The sequence below is a fragment of the Equus asinus genome, chromosome 8 (assembly GCF_041296235.1).
Source record: "Equus asinus isolate D_3611 breed Donkey chromosome 8, EquAss-T2T_v2, whole genome shotgun sequence".
Lineage (NCBI taxonomy): Eukaryota > Metazoa > Chordata > Mammalia > Perissodactyla > Equidae > Equus > Equus asinus.
The window spans coordinates 28,374,077-28,394,149 of NC_091797.1; the positions used below are offsets into that span (position 1 = coordinate 28,374,077).

The following is a 20,073-nucleotide window of genomic DNA, read 5'->3' on the forward strand; positions in this document are numbered from 1 at the left end:
TCTGTGAATATGGACAGTTGTGTTTCTTTCTTTCTAATCTGAATGGTTTTTATGACTTTTTCTTGCTTATGTACTGGCTAAGACTTCCAGTACTATGTTGAATAAGAGTGGTAAGAATAGACATTCTTGCGTTGTTCCTGATCTTAGGGGGAAAGCATTCAATCTTTCACCATTAAGTATTATATTAGCTGTAGGATTTTTGTAGATGCCTTTTATTAGGCAGAGGAAGTTTCCATCTATTCTAATTTGCTGAGAATTTTTATCATGAGTGGGTATTGTATTTTGTCAAGTGCTTTTTCTGCATTTATTGATATGATCATGTGGTTTTTCTCTTTAGACTTGTTAATATGGTGGATTTCATTAACAAATTTTAAAATATTGGATTAGCCTTGCATTCCCAGAATAAAGGAGTACCTTTCAGAATTTCCATGTGGGAGCTGCAAACCAAAATCCTCCATTTGTATGAGAATATTCACTTCCAGGAAAGTATCAGACAGTCTCTAGCGTTCCTGTGGTGCTGCAATGAGAGACCTGAACTCTTGGCATTGATGCTTTAACTATGAGTCCCCTGCTGACTCCCACTCATCAAAGGTCTTTCATTTGTGGTCAAAGTTTGAGGACATCCCATTCACAAATTACCAAGTCATCAGTGTAATTTGGTACCAGAATAAGAATGGCATTAGGATGTATAAGTTTACCTAGCATCCAGCACAGTATCTAGTAAAGTAGGTACTCAAGACATTTGTTGAATAATAAGGATTACATCACCATATGAATGAGTGAAGCCAAGAAACTCTTGCTAACTGACTAAAGAATTGTGTATTACTTTAAGTAGTGTACATAATGAAATAATCTGCAGTGTAAATAATTCAAAAGTTTTACTTACAATTGAACAGGCAGGACCTAATGACTTAATAATTTTCTGCAAATGAAACAAAAATACTGCATAGTGAAGACCTTATTTAAAAGGTACTAGATCTCCCTTACAGTAAAATTCCAGTTTATAAATGTAAAAGAAAATAGAAAATCACCATTAGGGAAACACCACAGTAATAACTGTTGTAGTTAAATCCACGAATAGATGTTAAAATTAGCGGGTGAAACTTTGCCAACTATGTAATGGAAATTGCATCATTTCAAAGTATCTTCCTCAAGGTACTTATTAACCACTCCACTACTGATGATGCGTGAAGAAGGACACGGCATCATCTCTGTAGTATTCTCACCAAAATGTGCAACCTTAGTACAATCATGAGGGAACCTAGGACAACCACAAATTGAGGGTCATTTGGCAAAACAACTGATCTATTAATACTCTTCCAAAGTGTCAAAGTCAAGAAAGACAAGTGAAGACTGAGGAACTGTTACAGATTGCAGGACTAAGGAGAAATAGCTAAATGGAATGTGGGACTCTGGACAGAATCTTGGAACAGAAAAAGGAAATTAGCGGGAAAGCTGATGAGATTCAAATAAAGTCTTTAGGTGATTTCCAATGTTAATATCCTGATTCTGATAATTATCCTGTGATTATGTAAAATGTTAACATTAAGGAACCAAGGGAAGGGATATACGGAAACTCTCGGTATTATTTTTGTAACTTTTCTGTAGGCCTAAAATTAGTTTAAAATTTTTTAAAAGTTCAGGCACTGGAAAGTTTGGAAACTTAGTTTCCCTCTATTTCTCCATGGACTAATCTTAACTGAGACTAGATAACTTAATTCTCAAGCTGTTCCCAAGTAATTCTCTCACTTTCCCTGAATTGGTAAGTTATTTGAAACCCTACATTTCTAAAGACTTTCTCTTCATGCTACATGTTGCTTATCAAAAGTAAATAGGGGCTATTTAACGTTAGACTGGAATTCCTGGCATTTATTAAAGCAAGAAAAAGAAATATAAGGCATAAGGATTGTAAAGGAAGAAATAAAACAATTCATAGAGGATAATTTTTTATGTAGAGAATTCAAAAGTCTACAGATAAATTAATAGAATTAATAAGATTTCATCAAGGTTGCTGGATACAAGATCAGTATATAAAAATCAGTTATATTCTTGTGTACCTACAAGAAACAAAGTGAAAATTTTTAAAAAGATAGCGTTTACCAAAGTATAATAAATATGAAGTAAATTGCAATGAAACTACGGTGTGCAAGACCTCTAGAGAGAAATTACACAACTTCACTGAGTAATATTAACGAGGACCTAAACTAATTGAAAGATAGCATGTTCATGGGTTGGAAGACTCAATACTTAAAGATCTCAGTTCTCTCAGAATAGATTTATAGAGCCAGCCCTGATGGCCTAGTGGTTAAAGTTCAACACACTCCTCTTCCGTGGCCAAGGTTCTGTTTCTGGGCGTGGAACCACACCACTCATCTCTCGGTAGCCATGCTGTGGAAGCAGCTCACATAGAAGAACTAAAAGGACTTACAAGTAGAATATACAACTATGTACTGGGGCTTTGGGAAAGAAAAAATATATATATATAGAGAGAGAGAGAGAGAGAGTATTAAAATAGATTTATAGATTCATTACAATCTCACTGTAAATCCCAACAGGATTTCTTAATGGAACATTATAGACAGACTCTAAAATGTGTATGTAAGTATGAAAAGCCAAGAATAGCCAAATTCTTTTGAAGAAGAACAACATGGGAGGACTTGCTCCTCCAGCCATCAAGACTTAATATAAAGTTATAATATTTAAGATAATGTCCATCAAAAGTAGAAAGAATAAATAAACGTTCATATATGCGTATACTGAAATAGACAGAATATGAGCAATCTCAAGCAACTCACCACAACGTGGAAGACTCTTATATGCATAATATTGAGCAAAAGAAGCAGAAATAAAAATTACATACAGTATAACTCCATTAATATAAAGTTCAAAAGTGGGCTGAACCAAACTACATTGTTTAGGGATATGTACACTACTGGTAAAACTATAAAGAAAAGGAAAGAAATTATTATTACAAAAGCCAAAATAATGAATACCTCTGTGGGGAGAGATGGGATCGTGATCAAAGACCTCTGTGGTGGTTGCATAAATATTTATTAAGCTCAACATCTATTTTAATGTATTTTCTATGTATATATTATATTTCACAATAAAAGTGGAGATTACCAAATTAATTATCAAAATTATTACTAAACTAATTACTAAAAAAAGTAATTAAGGGAGCCAGCCCTGTGGCTGAGTGGTTAAGTTCACGCCCCCTGCTTCAGCAGCCCAGGCTTCACCAGTTCAGATCCTGGGCAGGGACCTACACACCGCTCATCAATCCATGCTGTGGTGGCATCCCACATGGAAGAACCAGAATGACTTACAACTAGGATATACAACTATGAACTGGGACTTTGGAAAGAAAAAAAAAAGAGGAGGATTGGCAACAGATGTTAGCTCAGGGCCAATCTTCCTCACCAAAAAAAAAAAAAAAAGTTAATGCAGTGTGGTGTTGCAGAGATAGACAACTAGGGCCAATGAAACAGAAGAGTCACATGTGTATAAGTTTCATGGTTTATATGAGGTGTGTCACTATAGAAACACTTTTCAATAAATGATGTGAAACAATTGGACACTTATGTGAAAAAACAATTTTTAGACCTCTGTGTCACACCATACACCAAAATCCATTCCTGGTAGATTAAAGACCTAAATGTGAAAGGTAAAACAATAAAGATTTTTTGGAATAATATATCTTCATGATCTTGAGGTAGAAAATGATAAAGCACTAGCATAAGAGGGAAATACTGGTAAATTGAATTAAGTAAAAGTTAAGAACTTTTGCTCATTCAAAGACAGCATAAAGATGGAAAAGCAAACCACAGAATGGGAGAGATATTTGTAACACATATACCCAACAAAGGATTTAAATCTATGCTATGATATACTCCTACCAATCTGTAAGGAAACAACTCAATAAGGCTGTCAACGTTATTGGTAATCAATGAAGTGAAAATTGAAATTAAAATGAGTTACACACCAACTCATACACACTGAAATTGAAAATCTGACAGTATCATGTGCAAATACAGATGTGGATGGGAACTGTCATACCATGCTGATGGGAGTGTAAATTGTACAACCATTAGGAAAATAGTTCTGCATTCTCTGGTAAATGCCCCAGCAGTTAGGCTTCTGAAACTTATGTAATATATAATCTGGAGGAACTCATACATCTATGCGCCTAGAGCCACATACAGGAATATTCACAGCAGAGCCCCAAACTGGAAACAAAGACAGGAGACCATGCAAGCCTGGAGACAAAGAGAATGGGGAAATGGCTGCCTTGCTCCTGATGGCTTTTTAGTTCTGGTTCCAGTCTCTGATAAGGCCCAACTGCCTTTTGTACTCTTTTGATAAATTTCCTGTTTTGCATATGCTAATTCAAGCAGATTTCCTGTTTCTTGCAATCAATAGAGCCTTGCTTAGGAAAAAAATGGGAAAGGGGAACCTATAAATTACAAGACTTGAGACACATCAACAAATTTGAGGACCTTATTTGAGTCCTGATATAAACACAAAGATTGTAAAAGAAAGCACAACATATAATAGCAAATAATTTTTTTAAAGATCACCCCAAAACCCACCATACCTCTGGCTCAGGGTCTCATGATGTTACAGCCAAGCTGTGAGTCGTCTCAAGGCTTACGGGGCTGGATGATCAGCTTCCAGCCTCACTCATGTGTTTGCTGGCAGGCCTAAGTTTCTCGCCATATGGTCCTCTCCATGGCTTGCTTGGGTGTCCTCACAGCATGGCAGGGTAGAACCAACTACTTGTGTGGGGCCCAGTGTGAAATGAAAATGCAGAGCCCCAGTTCAAAATTTATTGAGAATTTCAAGATGGTCAGAGTAGAGCATTAATCCAAGTGTGGAACCTTCTAAACCTAGGGCTTTATGTGACTGCATAGGTCACACACCCTTCAAGCCAACTCTGATAGCTGGTGACCTAAATGAAAGAGAGAGAGAGCCCGAGAGTAACCAGAACAGAAGCCACAGTCTTCTTGCAACCTAAGCTCAAAAGTGACATCTTATCATTTTTGTTGTAGTCTATTTATTAGAAGCAAGTTACTAGGTCCATCCTATACTTGAGGGGTGGGGATCACACAAAGGCATGGACACCAATTAGCCACAGCAGATCATCTTAAAGGCCCCCTACCACTCCAACCGTTTGTGAGATAAGCAGGGAAATTTGAACATTGCCTGGATATTTGATAATTTTAAAGAACCGTTATTAATTTCAGAGGTATAATGATGGTATTGCAGTTAAATTAAAAGATAGTCTTCTTTTAAACATCTATGCTGAAATATCTACAGGTGAAATGATTTAATGTCTTGGATTTGCTTCAAAATAACATGGAGTGGGAAAGGAATGGGGGCATAGATGTAAAAAGATTGCAGTAGTGGTTTACACGGGAGTTCATTACACTCTATTTTGTATGTGTTTGAACTGTCCCATAAAAAAAGAGCTTTGCTGGTCTAAGACACTAAATCAGCTCACTGGACTCACAACTGAGTTCAGATGAGTACACGGCTGTGATGATGTAAGTTGGAGAGAGGCCTTTGGGGCAGGAGCTGTGGGCTTGAGACACCAAAGGATGACACCATGTATATTATTCCATTTTCTTCAAAATTTCCAAATTCTTATGGTGCTGCTTAGAGAGGAAAGTAAGTATTGAAGAAGGAGCTGAAGGAAGAGACTGGAGTGATTGGCATATGGAAGAGAGACAACACATATCAACTGGGAATCAGTTAAGTGTGATTCTTGCCTTGCTCTCCAGCTTCATCTCCAGTCCTGGAGGATTCCCAGGGCCTTCTTGTACTAGACTCGGGGTGGGAGTAGGGCTGCGTCTGAGCTCTTGGAATTAGAGATCTTATTGCTGTGATGTTTACTTTCCGTGATTATCATGAAGACCTTGCAGCGAAAAGTGTTTAAGCCTGTGATTGAGAGTTGAGGTGTAAAAGCATGTGGTAAAATAGGAAGAGAAGCTGGGAGTCAAAGGAGATCATCAAGGTACTAATTAAGGGCTGTATGACAGGGGATGCTCCATATTACCATACTTGGTCAGCTGTATACACAGATCAATTTTATTTTAAATATTCTTTACAGTTTTTTATTTAAGGTGACTTTTAAAAGCCAGGCTACCTTTTCTTACTTAAATTATCTTGCTTTTCAGGCCTGATGTTTAGTTTGCTGGCAAGGCAACTGATTCCTCCTCTCAATGTCACTTATGCAGCTTTCTGTTCTTCGGTAATTTATGTAATTTTTGGATCATGTCATCAAATGTCCATTGGTGAGTTCAGTCCTGGAGCTACAGGAGGTGGATGAAGTCTCCACCTCGATCATTTACTTATTGCTAAGGAACCCAAGTTAAAACTATGTTTAAGATAGAAAGAAAGGAGACAGAAGATGGACATTCTATCCATCGGGTTAGTGTTCAGATTTTAGAAATTGAACACTTCTAGTGTGTCATTATTAATGTTACCACCACACAAACAGGCCAGCAAGCTGTTTCTCAAAGGAATTGAAGGACAGAGGTACTCTCCTTGTTGAAACTACCACACATTGGAATCTGACTGCCTTCAATCTGGATGATCCAGAAACAATTTTGCCAATACTCCTAGAGTGGATCCGTCTTTCATCTGGACCCATAATAACCAAACCCCTAGGGCTGATTTATAATAATGCCAGCTTATTAATTCACAATAAGAAAGTGCTGTCACGGTAATCACGGTACTCAATTCCAGAGAATAAGTACTTTCCTTCCGTGAGTCAAAAGTCCATCTACTAATTTATAATTAGAAATGACTGTTACAAGGATCAAACTAGCTCCAGGTCATCTAATCAGCACATTTACTTCACCTAGGTGAACTTGTAAAGACATCAAGTTACAAAATGCTCCGACAGTCTTGGAAGGGCATTGCCAACATTCACTCAGTAACATGCCTTTTCATGAGCTTCCCCACTGAACAACTGACCAAGCAAGCAACACTGACCATTCTGACACACTCTTTTGCCAGACATATTTGCATATTCGGTCCAGTTACCATCCCATTCTTCTAGATGTGGAGTTCTACTCTGCCTTTTTTAAGGACAATATTGCATATCTTTACTGAAATCTATTGTGAGTTAGTCTTACTTTTGAACACTGAGAGAACAATTTTATTCCCATACTTTCAAGTTCCCAGGGCCACCTCACAATCATTTCCATATACTGATAATAAGGGCTATTAGAGTTTTGTTTCTGTTAAGTAGTTTAAAGGGAAGATTTGCCTTTGCTCCCATATGTGAGGATGTCGACATGAGGACTAAATGAAATTATGTCCGAAACAGGTTTAGCTCAGCGTCATTTTGCACCTAGTAAATCCTTCATAAGTGTTAGGTATTATTTTTCTTCTTATTGTTATTGATTAGCTTTGTTTTCTGATCCTTTCACCACTACCTCACTTCTCACCGTCTCGAAGAGCGCCACAGTGGCTAAGACTGATACACATATCCAGTCAATTTCCCTTTGAATCCCACTCCATATTCCCGTAATGCAAAGAGGTTAATACCTGGACCACCAAGATCTAAATTCTGTGAGTTGGTCACAGGCTGTGGAGCCAGAATTCTTTTCCTTGCTCTCTCTTACTTCTCAACGGTCACTTTCAGAGAAGAAAAGTTTTTCAGAACAAGGACAAAACAATATGAGACCGTGTGTTGCTTTTGTCGATATCCGTCAGTTTACCTGGACTTCACACCTCACCTTCTGCCTAAACATCTTTCACAGGTTCCTTCTTCCTTGTGAGTGCTCTGATGATCAATGTCCTGAGACTGTACCCATTCAACAGTGGCCACCTGGTACTGGGAACATTCCTCAAGGGTGACTTTTCTAACCCCTCCTTTTTGAAGGCCTATAACCGATCCTTGAGTGTGGTGGCATCCACAACTTTTCTGACTGGGATTATTCAGGTAGGATCTGAGTCTCTGAACCCCTGGAGAAGATACAAATAAATAAATAAATAAATATATAAATAAATACAAATGGACCCCTTCCTTTAATTGCTCCAGTTATCCATTGTGATATACCTGGAACTTCTGTGATCGATTTTTGGAAAACTTGTGGGATGTGTGGATAGGCTGTCTCCTCAGTGACAAAACTTCTCCCTCCTCAGAAATCATCCACCATTGATTTAGGATGAGGTACTGAACCTTCTCATCAGCCCCTTCTCCTCCAAGACTAAAGACGGGTCCTGGGGACTATGATCTAGAGTTCTACTCTTGATTTCATGTTTTGAAGTATTTCTTTATACTCTTTCGACAAGAATAGCACTCACGTAGTATATTTGGAGTTAGTAAGCATTAGAGTCAGACCTGGAATCCTATGTGGTAGTCTTTAATTTCCTCTGAGAGTCTACCCTCTAAAGCTTCACACACTGACCTAAAGTCACATATTACAGCGTTATTTCTCTTTCTTCTCAACTAACCCACTCTCTAGTTAATTTTCACTGATCTTCCCGGGACCATCTTTCATCACATAAGGATTTATTGGGAGCCTATAAAGGCAGCCTGTCATAGTGGGCTGACCCCAGCCCTGACACTTACCAGCTGTATGAACTTACTCAAATTATTTTGCCTTTGTGGGCCTCAGTTTCTTCATGTGTAAAATGTAAATAATAATATTTGTTTTGCAGGGTTCTTGTGAGGATTAAGTGAGAAAATAAATGTAAAGCACTCAGCCCAGGGCATGTCACATAGTCAGCATCAGTAAGTTATAATTACTGGGCAAAGAGAAATTAATTTGGCACTTTAATAGAGACCAAAAATTAAAAAGAAGATATGATTCCTGTGATTAAAAATTCAATCTTGCAGAAGACGACAAAATAACAGTCAGTACATCAGCAATCTATTAATTATCTCAGTGGCCTTCGGCATGTTCTCTCCCCTCCTTCGAGCCTCAGTTTTTTCATCTAAAAAAGAAGGAGACATTCCATTTCCAGAAAGATGAAATGGATATACTTTTCCCTATTCCTCCTGCTAAGTACAACCAAAAACCTTGGAACATTATATGTAAAACAAACATAAGAAGACTCTGAAAGGTGGAAACAAGAAGGCAAACTGGCTCAGAACCTCAGGACCCAAGGAACAACACAGTGGTGGGTTCCCTGGGTTTTGTTTTTGCCTCATATATCTCAAACTTGGTGCCAAAGAAGGCAGAAACCCAAAATGCCAACAGGTGCAGACATAAAAAAAACCCAAGTCTGCTCTTTTTAGCCACAGGACCAGGAAAGGCTGGAAAGACTGAAAACTTTTACACAATAACTGCTCTATTCCTGACAAACATCAAGAAAAAATAAACTGTGGTGGCACCCCAACTCATGCCAGGAAAGGCCAAGTGGGGACCCTAGACTCCCGCCCTTACTCAGCTGTAATGAGGGGTTCGCTCACTCCCAAATGGGGTGTTGTTGTCAGAGAAGGCCAAATGGGGAGTTGAGACTTTCATCCCCACTGGGCAGTAATGAGACACCCTTCCTACTCCTTGCTGGGTGGTATCAGAGAAGGTCTAGTGAAGAGTCGGGTCTTTCACCACCATGCAGCAGTAATGAGGACAACCTCCCTCTGCTATGGTGTCAGTGGAGGCCATGTGGGGAGAAATAAAGGTATTCCTGTCTCTTCTAGCCAGGATGGCATCAGTGGAGGCCTAGTGGGGAGCCAGGATGCTCACCCCTGCCCAGCAATAACGAAGAGTCTCAACTGCCTCAGGTGTCAGTGGAGGCTGAGAGGAGAACCTCCACTTCTACCTCTGCCAGGCAGTAACAAGGTGGCGCCCTCCCCTTCCCCTGCCAGTGCTTCGTCAAAATAAGCTAGCTAAAACAGAGAGTTTAAATAAGATCCAGAGTCTCATAGCATAGTACCCAAAATGTCTACGATTAAACTGAACATCACTGGTCACACCAAGAGCCAGGGAAATCTCAACCAAGATGAAAAAAGACAATAAGAAGATGCCAACACTGAGATGACAGAGATGTTAGAATTAGCTGGTGAAGATTCTAAAGCAGCCATCCTAAAAAACACTTCAGCAAGCAATTATGGACATGCTTGAAACAAGTGAAAAAAATAGAAGTTTTCAGCAAATAGATAGAAAGTGTCATCAAATAAATAGAAAATATAAAGAAGGACCAAATGGAAATTTTAGAACTGAAAAATACAGTAACCAAAATTGAAAATTCAAAGGACAGTCTCAACAGCAGAATAGAGAAGACAGAAGAAAGAATCAATGAACTTGAAAATACAACAGTAGAAATTATCCAATTTGAACAACAGAGAGAAAATAGACTGGAAAAAAATTAACAGAGCCTCAGGGACAAGTGGGACTATAACAAAAGATCTAACATTTGTGTCATAAAAGTCTCCGAAAGATAAGAGACAAAAGATGGGGCTGAATTACTTGAAGAACAAATAGGTGGAAACTCCCCAAATTTGGCAAAAGATGCAATCCTACAGATTCAGGAAGCTTAGAAAATCCCAAATAAGATAAATCTATAGAAATCTACACCAAGACAAACCATAGTCAAACTTCTGAAACTGAACACATTGAAAAAAAATCTTGAAAGCAGTGAGAGAAACCCTTTACTTTCAGGGGGAAAACAATTCAAATGACAGCAGATTTCTTATCAGAAACCATGGAGGCCATAAGTAATTTGCACAATATTTTTTGTTTGCTGAAAGAAAAGAACTGTCAATCCAAAATCATATACTCAGTGAAAATGTCCTTCAAGAATGAAGAAGAAATCAAGACATTCTCAGATGAAAGGAAACTAAGAGAATTTGTCACCAGCAGACCTACCCTAAAAGAATGGCTACAGGAAGTTCTCTAAACAGAAAGAAAACGATAAAAGGGGGAATCTTGGGACATCAGGAAGGAAGAAAGAACAATGGAAAGAGTAAAAATATTGAAAAACAATTCTTTTATAAACAAAAGGGGGTAAGACTTCTATACTTTGCTTGAACTGGTAACATGTTGACACTTGTAGACTGTGATAAATTATGTGTATATAGTGTAATACCTTGGGCAACCACTAAAAAAGCTATACAAAAAGATACATTCAAAAGCACTAAAGATAAATCAAAATGGAATTCTAAAAAATGTGCAAGTAACCCCCAGAAGTGAAAGAAAAAGAGAAATAAAAAGCAGAGAGAACAAACAGAAAAATGTCAGACTTAAGCCCTAATGTACCAACATTTACATTAAAGGGAGATATTGACATGTTTAAAACTATGCTGTCTAAAAGAAACATCAAATATAATAATATATACAGGTTGGAAGTAAGAGATGGAAAGATTATCCTGCCAATGTTAATCAGAAGAAAGCAGGATTGACTATATTAATATCAGATAAAGTAGACTTCAAAGCCAAGAAAATTACCAGAGATAGAGAGGGCATTATATAGTGATAAAAGGATCTACCAAGAAGACATAGCAATCCTAAGTATGTGTGCACCAAACGACAGAGCTACAAAATATGTGAAGCAAAAAGTGATCGAATTGAAAGGAGAAATAGACAAATCCCCAATTGGAGTTAAAGACTTCAACACCCTTCTCTTAACAATTGACAGAACAACTAGATAGAAAATCAGCAAGGATATAATAAAACTCAACAACCAACAGGATTTGAGAGATATTTACAGAAGATTCCATCCAATAACTGCAGAATACACATTCTTTTCAATGACCCATGGAACATATACCAAGATAGACCATATCCTGAGCCATAAATCAAACCTCAATAAATTTAAAAGAATTGAAATCAGTGTGTTCTCTGACCACAGTGGAATCAAAGTAGCACTCAATAACAGGACAGAAACAGGAAAATCTCCAGATATTTGGAGACTAAACAACACACTTCTAAGTAATCCATAGGTCAGAGAGGATGTCTCGAGGGAAATTTTTAAAAATACATTGAAGTAAATAAAACATAACAAAATTTGTGAGACACAGCTAAAGCAGTGCTGAGAGGGAAATTTATAGAAGTCAAATGAATACACTAGAAGAAAGAAAAAGTCTCAAATTAATAATCTAAGCTCCCGCCTCAAGAACCTAGACAAACAAGAGCAAATTAAACCCAAAACAAGCAGAAGGAAGGAAATAATGAAATTGAAAATAGGAAAGTTTACATACTGATGATTCCATTGATGTAAAATTCTTAAAGTCACAAAATTATAGGAATGGGGAACAGGTTAGCTGTTGCCAGAGGTTAAGGATAGGGGTGGAGGTAGGAGGGTGGAGGTTGAGGGTAGGGATGGGAGGTGAGAGGCAAGTGGGGGTGGCTATAAAAGGACGACAAGAGGGACCCTTGTGATGATGGAATTATTTTGTATCTTGGCTGTGTCAATGTCAATATCCTAATTGTGGTATTGTAAACTATAGTTGTGCAAGATGTTACCTTTGTGGGAAACTAGATAAAGACTACACCAGATCTCTCTGTATTGTTTCTTACAACTACATATCAATCTATAACTATCTAAAATAAAAAGTTTAAATTTAAAAAAAGAATTCTGAACTAGATCATAATATCTAACATTTATTGCTATGTGCTAATCACTATTAAAAGCACTTCACATGTATTATCTCATTTGATCCTCACAACAACCCCTTGTATGAAGGTAGATATTATTATGGTCCTTATTTTAAGGAAATAAAGGTATAGAGAGGTTAAGTGAATTGCCCAAGGTCACAGAGCCAGTAAGATCCCAAACTGGGGTTCAGGCTCTGGGTTGTCTACCTCCAGAATCAGTGCTCTAGATAATCTTAAAGTGCAAACTGATATTAATAAAAGTGAAGAGTTCAGTATCAAAAGAATATGAAGTAAAGGAATACCCTTTAGTTGGGTTGGAGTTGTCTGGGAAGGAAACAACCATTCATTGAGCCTTTCTTTCACTCATTGAACATTTAGTACTTGCTTTCTATAAGAATGGCAGATAGGTTTCATGTCACAGGCCAACTCTGACTGATTAACAATGGCTGTCTAGAAAATTATATTAACCCAGATTCTGACGCCACACACAGCTGGACAAGAAAGAGTTTTGCCATTTACAAGGTGGAAGGAAGGGATGGCATGAAGAATGGGTGATATACATTGGCATCTGTCACTATTTTCAGCTTTGAGCTGTTTTACATGTGTTATGTAATGTAATCCATATAAGACACTGCGTGCTGAGCATTGTTCACATTTTATTAGACGAGGAAACTGAGGCTCAGAGAGTTTAGTTAACTTGTCCAAACCCACACAGCCGGTGAGTGGCAGAGCCAGCACTGAAGCCAAGTTCTCCATCACCACACCTCCTGAAAAAGAGGAGTTTCACTGAGCTCTTGAAAGAGATGATGGCATGGACTGGCAGAGATGGCAAAAAGAAGAGTTCATGCACAAGCACAGAAGTAGAAACCAGTCAATCACGCGAAAGACAGGAGGCAGATTTGCCTGACTAGAGTAGAGGAGCGTATTGGGCAGTGATGACAGCAGATTAAAGGAGACACAGTGCCCAGCTGACTGGAAGCTTTGAAACAAAAAGCTTTTAAAGCTAAAAGATTCATTCTTCCAAGTTTGATTGTTTGCCAAGAATTCTGGTGCAGTGGAAGATGAAGCGGTGACAATAGAAGTCTTCAAGACTTGTGTTCTTCTTTCCCCATCTTCTTCATCGGGCTGTGCCAGTTTTCTTAACCCTCCCTCTTAAGGGGATTGGGGCTTATCCTTTATCCATCAACTTTCTAACTGTGTTTTTTCTTATAAAAGTTGGACATGCATATTGCAAAAATTTCAAATAATAAAGTCTATAAAGTATTGCCCCCAACCTTTAATCCCATTCCCCAAAGCTAACTTCTGTTAATAGTGTGGTGTCTATCCTTCTAGATCCTTTGTATATTTAGAAATATATACATATATATATATAATGTATTTTGTTATATATATTGCATAACATTTAATATATATCATATATGCATATGTACATGTAAAATACTGTTTTACATATATATAAATATATATGTAATCCTGAAGGCATAAATTCAGTTTAATCATTCTTAATAAAGATGAGTTAAAGGCCAAGAAGTTGGAGCTGGAACCCAGGTGTTTTTAATTGTCTTTTCCTTTGTGAAAAGCTGCATTCCACACAGAGCTGTTAACATCTCCTGGAAAGGGCTATCAAAGCTTCCAACGAAAAGAGCTCTAAAAAGGCAAAGGCTTGTTCTGATCACTTTTTCACTGTTAACCCCATGTCAACAAGGTCGGTAGATTCTAGGACAAGAACTTAAGCTTAAGTGCTCATGAAGAAAGAAAGAAGTGTGGTCCAGTGCCTGTAGTGAGCCTCTGAATCAGCGCCAAAGACCTACTTTATCTCATCGATTTCATTGATTAGGGAAAGGAGACACAAGAGTTATCAGGAGGGCCTAACCAAACATTTTTGTTGGAAACCCCCTGGAGAGTGCCTAGCTGGTGCCGTTGCTGGTTTGATGACATTCTGCCTCACTCTGGTTTTCTTTTCCATCTGGACCCCCTGCAGCTATCAATGGGTGTGTTAGGTTTTGGCTTCATTGCCACTTACCTTCCGGAGGCTGCAATCAGTGCTTACCTGGCTGCCACTGCACTACACGTTATGCTGTCTCAGCTGACTTGCATCTTTGGGATTATGATTTCTTTCCACGCTGGTCCCATCGCCTTCTTCTTTGTGAGTAATTTCTACCCTCACCTAGAGTTCCAAATGCCCCTCCCCTTGCCTCCAAAAAGAAGTGGGCCCAAGTGGAGAGACTCCTGCATATGCAGCTGGGTCAGAAGGGCCCTAGAAATAATTTCATCTCTTCTAGACTTATAGTCTTGATAAATTGCAGATGGCAGTTGGACCATGTTCTCAGTTGCCTTAATCATTTAGCCCAGCCTTTTAAACTAACATAATTTACATTAAAATTTGGTCTTTAAGATACTGTATCTATCATAATTCTTTCCATTACATGCCTCATAGCAGACATATATCCTAAAACATCTAAAGAATATAAAATGCTAAGTAGTCCCTGAATGCAAGAATGGCATAGGAGCCTAGCCAAAGAACATATATGGTCTTGGAAAATTAATACAGAAAATTAATAGAGAGAACTCATGGGTCCTTTCCATTACACTGAAACATGTGAAGTGTATTCTCTCTTTATTGGAACTACCATATTTCCATATCTCTTTTTCAACTTGAAAAAAAGTACGTAACCACCCACTTGCTCTCACTGTTCTAATAATGCTCATAAAGACCTTTGTGCCCAGCAACACTGCCTAGGGACTTCTTTTTGGACTGATTTAGAAAGTGTCAATTTCTGGATTTAGGTAATTATTATATCCTTTTTCTAAGCCTCTGTAATTTTGTTTTCTTTCAGAACATAATTAACTACTGTATAGCTCTCCCAAAAGCTAATTCCACCAGTATCCTACTATTTCTAACTGCTATTGTCGCTCTGAGAATCAACAGATGTATCAGGATTTCCTTCAATCGGTACCCCATTGAGTTTCCCATGGAAGTTTTTCTGGTAGGTGTTTTGATGCCCCAAATTCATGGTTCAGATCATTTAAAAATACCTACCTTTTAAAAAAAGTTAAGTAAAAAGCAAGTAACCTGGGAAGGGAGAGGTTCATAGAAGACCATAAAAATAATAATTTTTTAAAAACATATGTTGAGTTGTGACAAAGCTGAATACATTGTTCTAAACACTAGCTTATATTTGTAAAACGTGCTTATTTTCAAAGTACTTTTTTCTACTTCCTCTTTTTCATATATTTCACAAATAGTGGTTTTTTCCCCCTTGTGAAAGTAATACATGCTCATGCAAGCAATTTTGAAAAACATAAAGAAGAAACAAAAAAAGGAGGAAAAGAAATTCCTATAGCTGCGCCACCTAAAGTCAACTACAATTGATACTTTTGGATTTTCGGTTATTCACTGCCTCCTTTCAAATACATACACCATAGGCCTATGCTCAGTGTTGGTGAATTTCTGTCTTCTATGTAGAGGTTTTGTTTCTATTTTAACATAGTTGCCATCATACTCTTTTTCAGCCCCCTTTCCTTCTCACTATACTACCGTAAAGAAATGGAGAGAGAAGAGATGTTAAATGAATTACCTAATCCATGTCACTAGTAAGTGACAGAGCTGGGACTCACCATTGTTTAATGATAATGTTTCTTGTTTCTTTTTAACAATATACTGATCAAATTTATCTTTTGCGGTTATAATTAACAGTTGCACAATGATAGAGACTGTCATAAACAAAGTCAGCATTTCTCAGGATCACTGAATCCGTGGGTGAGAATTATTTCTCCCTTAAGAAGTGGTCTGTGGCAGAGATACTTAAAGTTCCCCAAATATTCATCTGCTCCCCTGTATCTCCCAGCTGCCCTAGTAGTTAGGCAGGACCATGTGACTTTGGGGCCAAAGCATAGGAGAACAGGTGTGAGACCCCATGTTCTTTCTTGCCTGGCTGTGGTAATCATAGGGGCTGTTATGTTGACAAAATCGAGTCCTCAGGAATTAGCCTGGATCCCTGAGGCACTGCTTGCAAACAGCCTGCCCTGGAGAGACACTGACCCACAATGGACTTTGTGTGGGCAAAAAAAATAACTGTTACGTGTTAAGACGCTAGGATCACATGGTTTGTATGTTGCCACAGCACAACCTAGCCTATACTAACTAATCCAGGTTTGTACCCTTTGTGATTGAAGGAGTCTGGGAATTACTTTGGAAATTGAGATCAAGCTCTCTCTCCTAACTGCTGTCTACTTCTCATGGAGGTGCATATTCTTTCTTCCTCGGAGTAGTTGAAAAGCTATTAATTCATAAGGCCAGAAGCTGAAAGGCTGCTTTTACAAAAGACTTTCTAAAACACTGTACACAAATCCTGGTGCCCTGGAGCCCAGAGGACAATGCGCGCATGGAGTTCAGGGAGTGGAGTCAGGGGCAACCTCTCCTTTTCATGGAACCCAGCCCGGCTCTGGCACCTTAGGGAGCTCAGGCTTTGGAGTCACCAGCAGGTGGCATCTGTGACACAGACATCAGCTTTCTCTCTCTCTTTAATTTCAGCTTTACTGAGGTACAATTGACATAAAGTTGAAAGATATTTAAAGTGTACATCATGGTGATTTGATATATGTATACATTGTGAAAGGATTCCCCCATCTAATTAATTACCACATCAGTCACCTCACATATTTATCTTTGTGTGTGTGTGTGGGAGACATTTAAGTTCTACTCTCCGCAAATTTCAATTATACAATACAATGTATCAACTATTGTCACTATGTTATAAAATTAGATCCTCAGACCTTATTTATCTTACAGCTGAAAGTTTGTACCCTTTTACCAACCTCTCCCTATTTCCCCCACCCCCCAGCCCCTGACAACCACTTTTCTACTCTTTGTTTCTATGAGTGTGACTTTTTTTTTTTAGATTCCACATATAAGTGATACTGTGTAGTATTTATCTTTCTTTGTTTGGCTTATTTCACTTAGATAATGCCCTCAAGGTCCATCCACATTGTTGTAAATCAATCCTCTCTTAAGAGATATCAGCAGCAGGGCCCATAGTGATGTTCCTTCAAGCGCCCTTAAAGGCAATGAATCTTAACTAGGGTTATTAGGAAAGAAGAGAAGTAGAAGTATAGAGGAGGCTGTGGGTTGACTATGGCTGACAGATTGGTGTGTGAACCAGTTAAGACATTTCTTTGGGGAATGCTAGAAATAATTAGGAAGCACCGTGGAGTGAAGTGGGGGAGGAAGCTGAGGTCCAGCAATAAAACTAGCTGGAGACTTAGAATTATTGCAGTTTAGGCATTAAACTTTTTTTGTGACCTAATTTATACTCAAAGATTATTGAAGCCTGCAATACACTACTTATACACATGTCAAGTTAAGTGATTACAAACACTTTCTGCCACATAGCAGGGAATAGATGTAGCTAGACCTGGACAAAGACCTCCATGTTCCCCCTGGCAGTGAGGAAAATGGAAGAGGGAGGGTGAGAGCTGCCGTGGCCTAGGGTGTAAAAAGCTTCTCACTGCACCCACGAAGCAACCACTGTTGAGATGTGCTGGAGGAAACTGCACATACCAACTAAGGTGTCCTTAAGATGGCAGTCTCAAATATTAAGGGAAATTTTTAAGGCAATATCTAGGATCCAGGTAGAATATACAGAGAAATAATTCAAGAGTCTCAAAGCTATAAGAAATTTTACATACTATGTGTTCAAAATTTATATGTGTGTATTTGTGTACGTGTATATTTAAGCTGTATGGCAAACATCCAAAAAGCATCAACAGTAGTTGTCTTTGGGTGATTTGTTTATGCTTTTTAATTTTTCATATTTTCTCTATTTTCCTATATGAGCAAGTATTACCTTTATACTGGGAATAACAGAGTTCCTTGGCCACTTGCCACACTTCTTGTTCCTTAACTATATAAAGACCAAAACTCCTCTCTGACTCATTTAGAAGTAAATGAAAGAAAGAAAGAAAGAAAGAAAAAAGCAAGTAATTGCTTTGCTAAAGACCTTTTTCTTTGCGCTGTCAAATGCTGCTTCATATTATCGAGGGTCAGTCAGTATAGTCAACCTACCTCCACAATCCCCCCGAAAGGCTCGTTTGTATTGGTACGGTGTACCTAGATCTGAAAGCTTTTAAAACTGAGGGCTTGATATGGCTGTTACCCGAAAACATGTTTCTATTTGGTCTCGATGTTTAAAGTTGGTGAGGAAAGAGAAGTCCAGGGCATCCATTTGTTCCCATTACTATATCAGAGGCCAACGCTGAGGTTGCTTTTCATTCTGGCTACAAAGCTAAAAAGGAGCTCAGGGAACCAGAGTCAGGGCGACTTCTGCTGCTCTTGCTCCACTGACCTGGCCTCGCCTCTCTCTCCATCTCCGTGAAGATGCAGAGGGACTGCCACACGTTTCATTCCCTGCCCTCCCAGAGGCTACGGGCACCTCTGTTCCTGGAAGCAATACACAATATGTAGATGATCGTATGTCTTTTTTTTTTTTTTTTTTAACTCCTACAGATTCTTGGCTTCACTATATTTGCAAACAAGATAAGCATGGCCACAGAAACCAGTGGGAACTTCATTGATATGATTCCTTATAGGTTGGTAACTCCACTTTCAAGACTACTTTTTCCTTTCTGTTACCTTCTCTTAGCCTCTGACCACACAGCCTGATTGATATTCTCCACTAGCCGTCTCTGGCCCCAGCCAGATTCGGGTCATGGGCTCAAATTCATTTTAGAACACAGAGGTTCGTAAAAAGAGAAGGGCTAGGCCAACCCTCGTTTCTTCTCTGGTCAGCCTCGGGCTGTCTTCCAAAGGTTGAGCCAATCCCCTTACCCAAGGAAACTGTTGGGTGCACTGAATACCAGAGAGACTCACACATTTTCTTCATAGTACACATGGGCCTTCTCAACCTCTACACCTGTCCAATTAACTCTCAAGGATGGGACAAGGGATGCGTCTGTTTCCCCAGCCTCGCTCCTGGGGCTCAGGGCTCAGGAGATAGGCATTCCTTCTGTCTTCACCCACTTAGTCTGAATCAGTGTCCTGAGCAACATTATTTTATTACTCTGAGTAAAAAGCTATCTTCAAATAGTCTGACCTATGGAGTCCTTAAGGACTCACAATTAATTTACATTATAATTCCTACCAGTGACTATGGGGCATCAAGCTTGTTTCTGTTAGAAAATGATAATTTCTTTAACCTTGATTAGATGAATCACTTTAGCTAAGAAAGACGATAAACTGCAGTTTCTTGATTCACGGTCAGGCTTTTGAAGAGCGTTGTTCATTTTCTCACACTATTCAATAGGGAATACTGCCAAGAGTCAGCAATACCAGCTAAGCCCCAAGGAGATCAAAACATAGGCTGCTTTGATGCAACCCGATTGAGTTAGTCTCATATCCTACCCATTCTCAGTGAAATCTGATGATGGCTAAATCCATTTCAAATTCTGTTCAATTTTAAAAAATATATATGAGCAAAAAAGACCACCTAGGCACAAGGGAATACAATAGAAAATAAGATTT

At 38.5% G+C, this 20,073-nt stretch overlaps 1 protein-coding gene across 1 annotated transcript in view; it reads left to right on the forward strand.

The window, feature by feature from the left end:
* The window catches only part of SLC26A8 (solute carrier family 26 member 8), a 67,436-nt gene that overhangs the window by 14,175 nt on the left and 33,188 nt on the right, over positions 1-20,073 (forward strand). Inside the window, exons 4-8 of the mRNA XM_014830922.3 lie at positions 6,177-6,293; positions 7,770-7,951; positions 14,536-14,700; positions 15,392-15,541; positions 19,060-19,142. Coding sequence (XP_014686408.1) covers positions 6,177-6,293; positions 7,770-7,951; positions 14,536-14,700; positions 15,392-15,541; positions 19,060-19,142 — 697 coding nt within the window. The remainder of the gene's footprint in view (positions 1-6,176; positions 6,294-7,769; positions 7,952-14,535; positions 14,701-15,391; positions 15,542-19,059; positions 19,143-20,073) is intronic.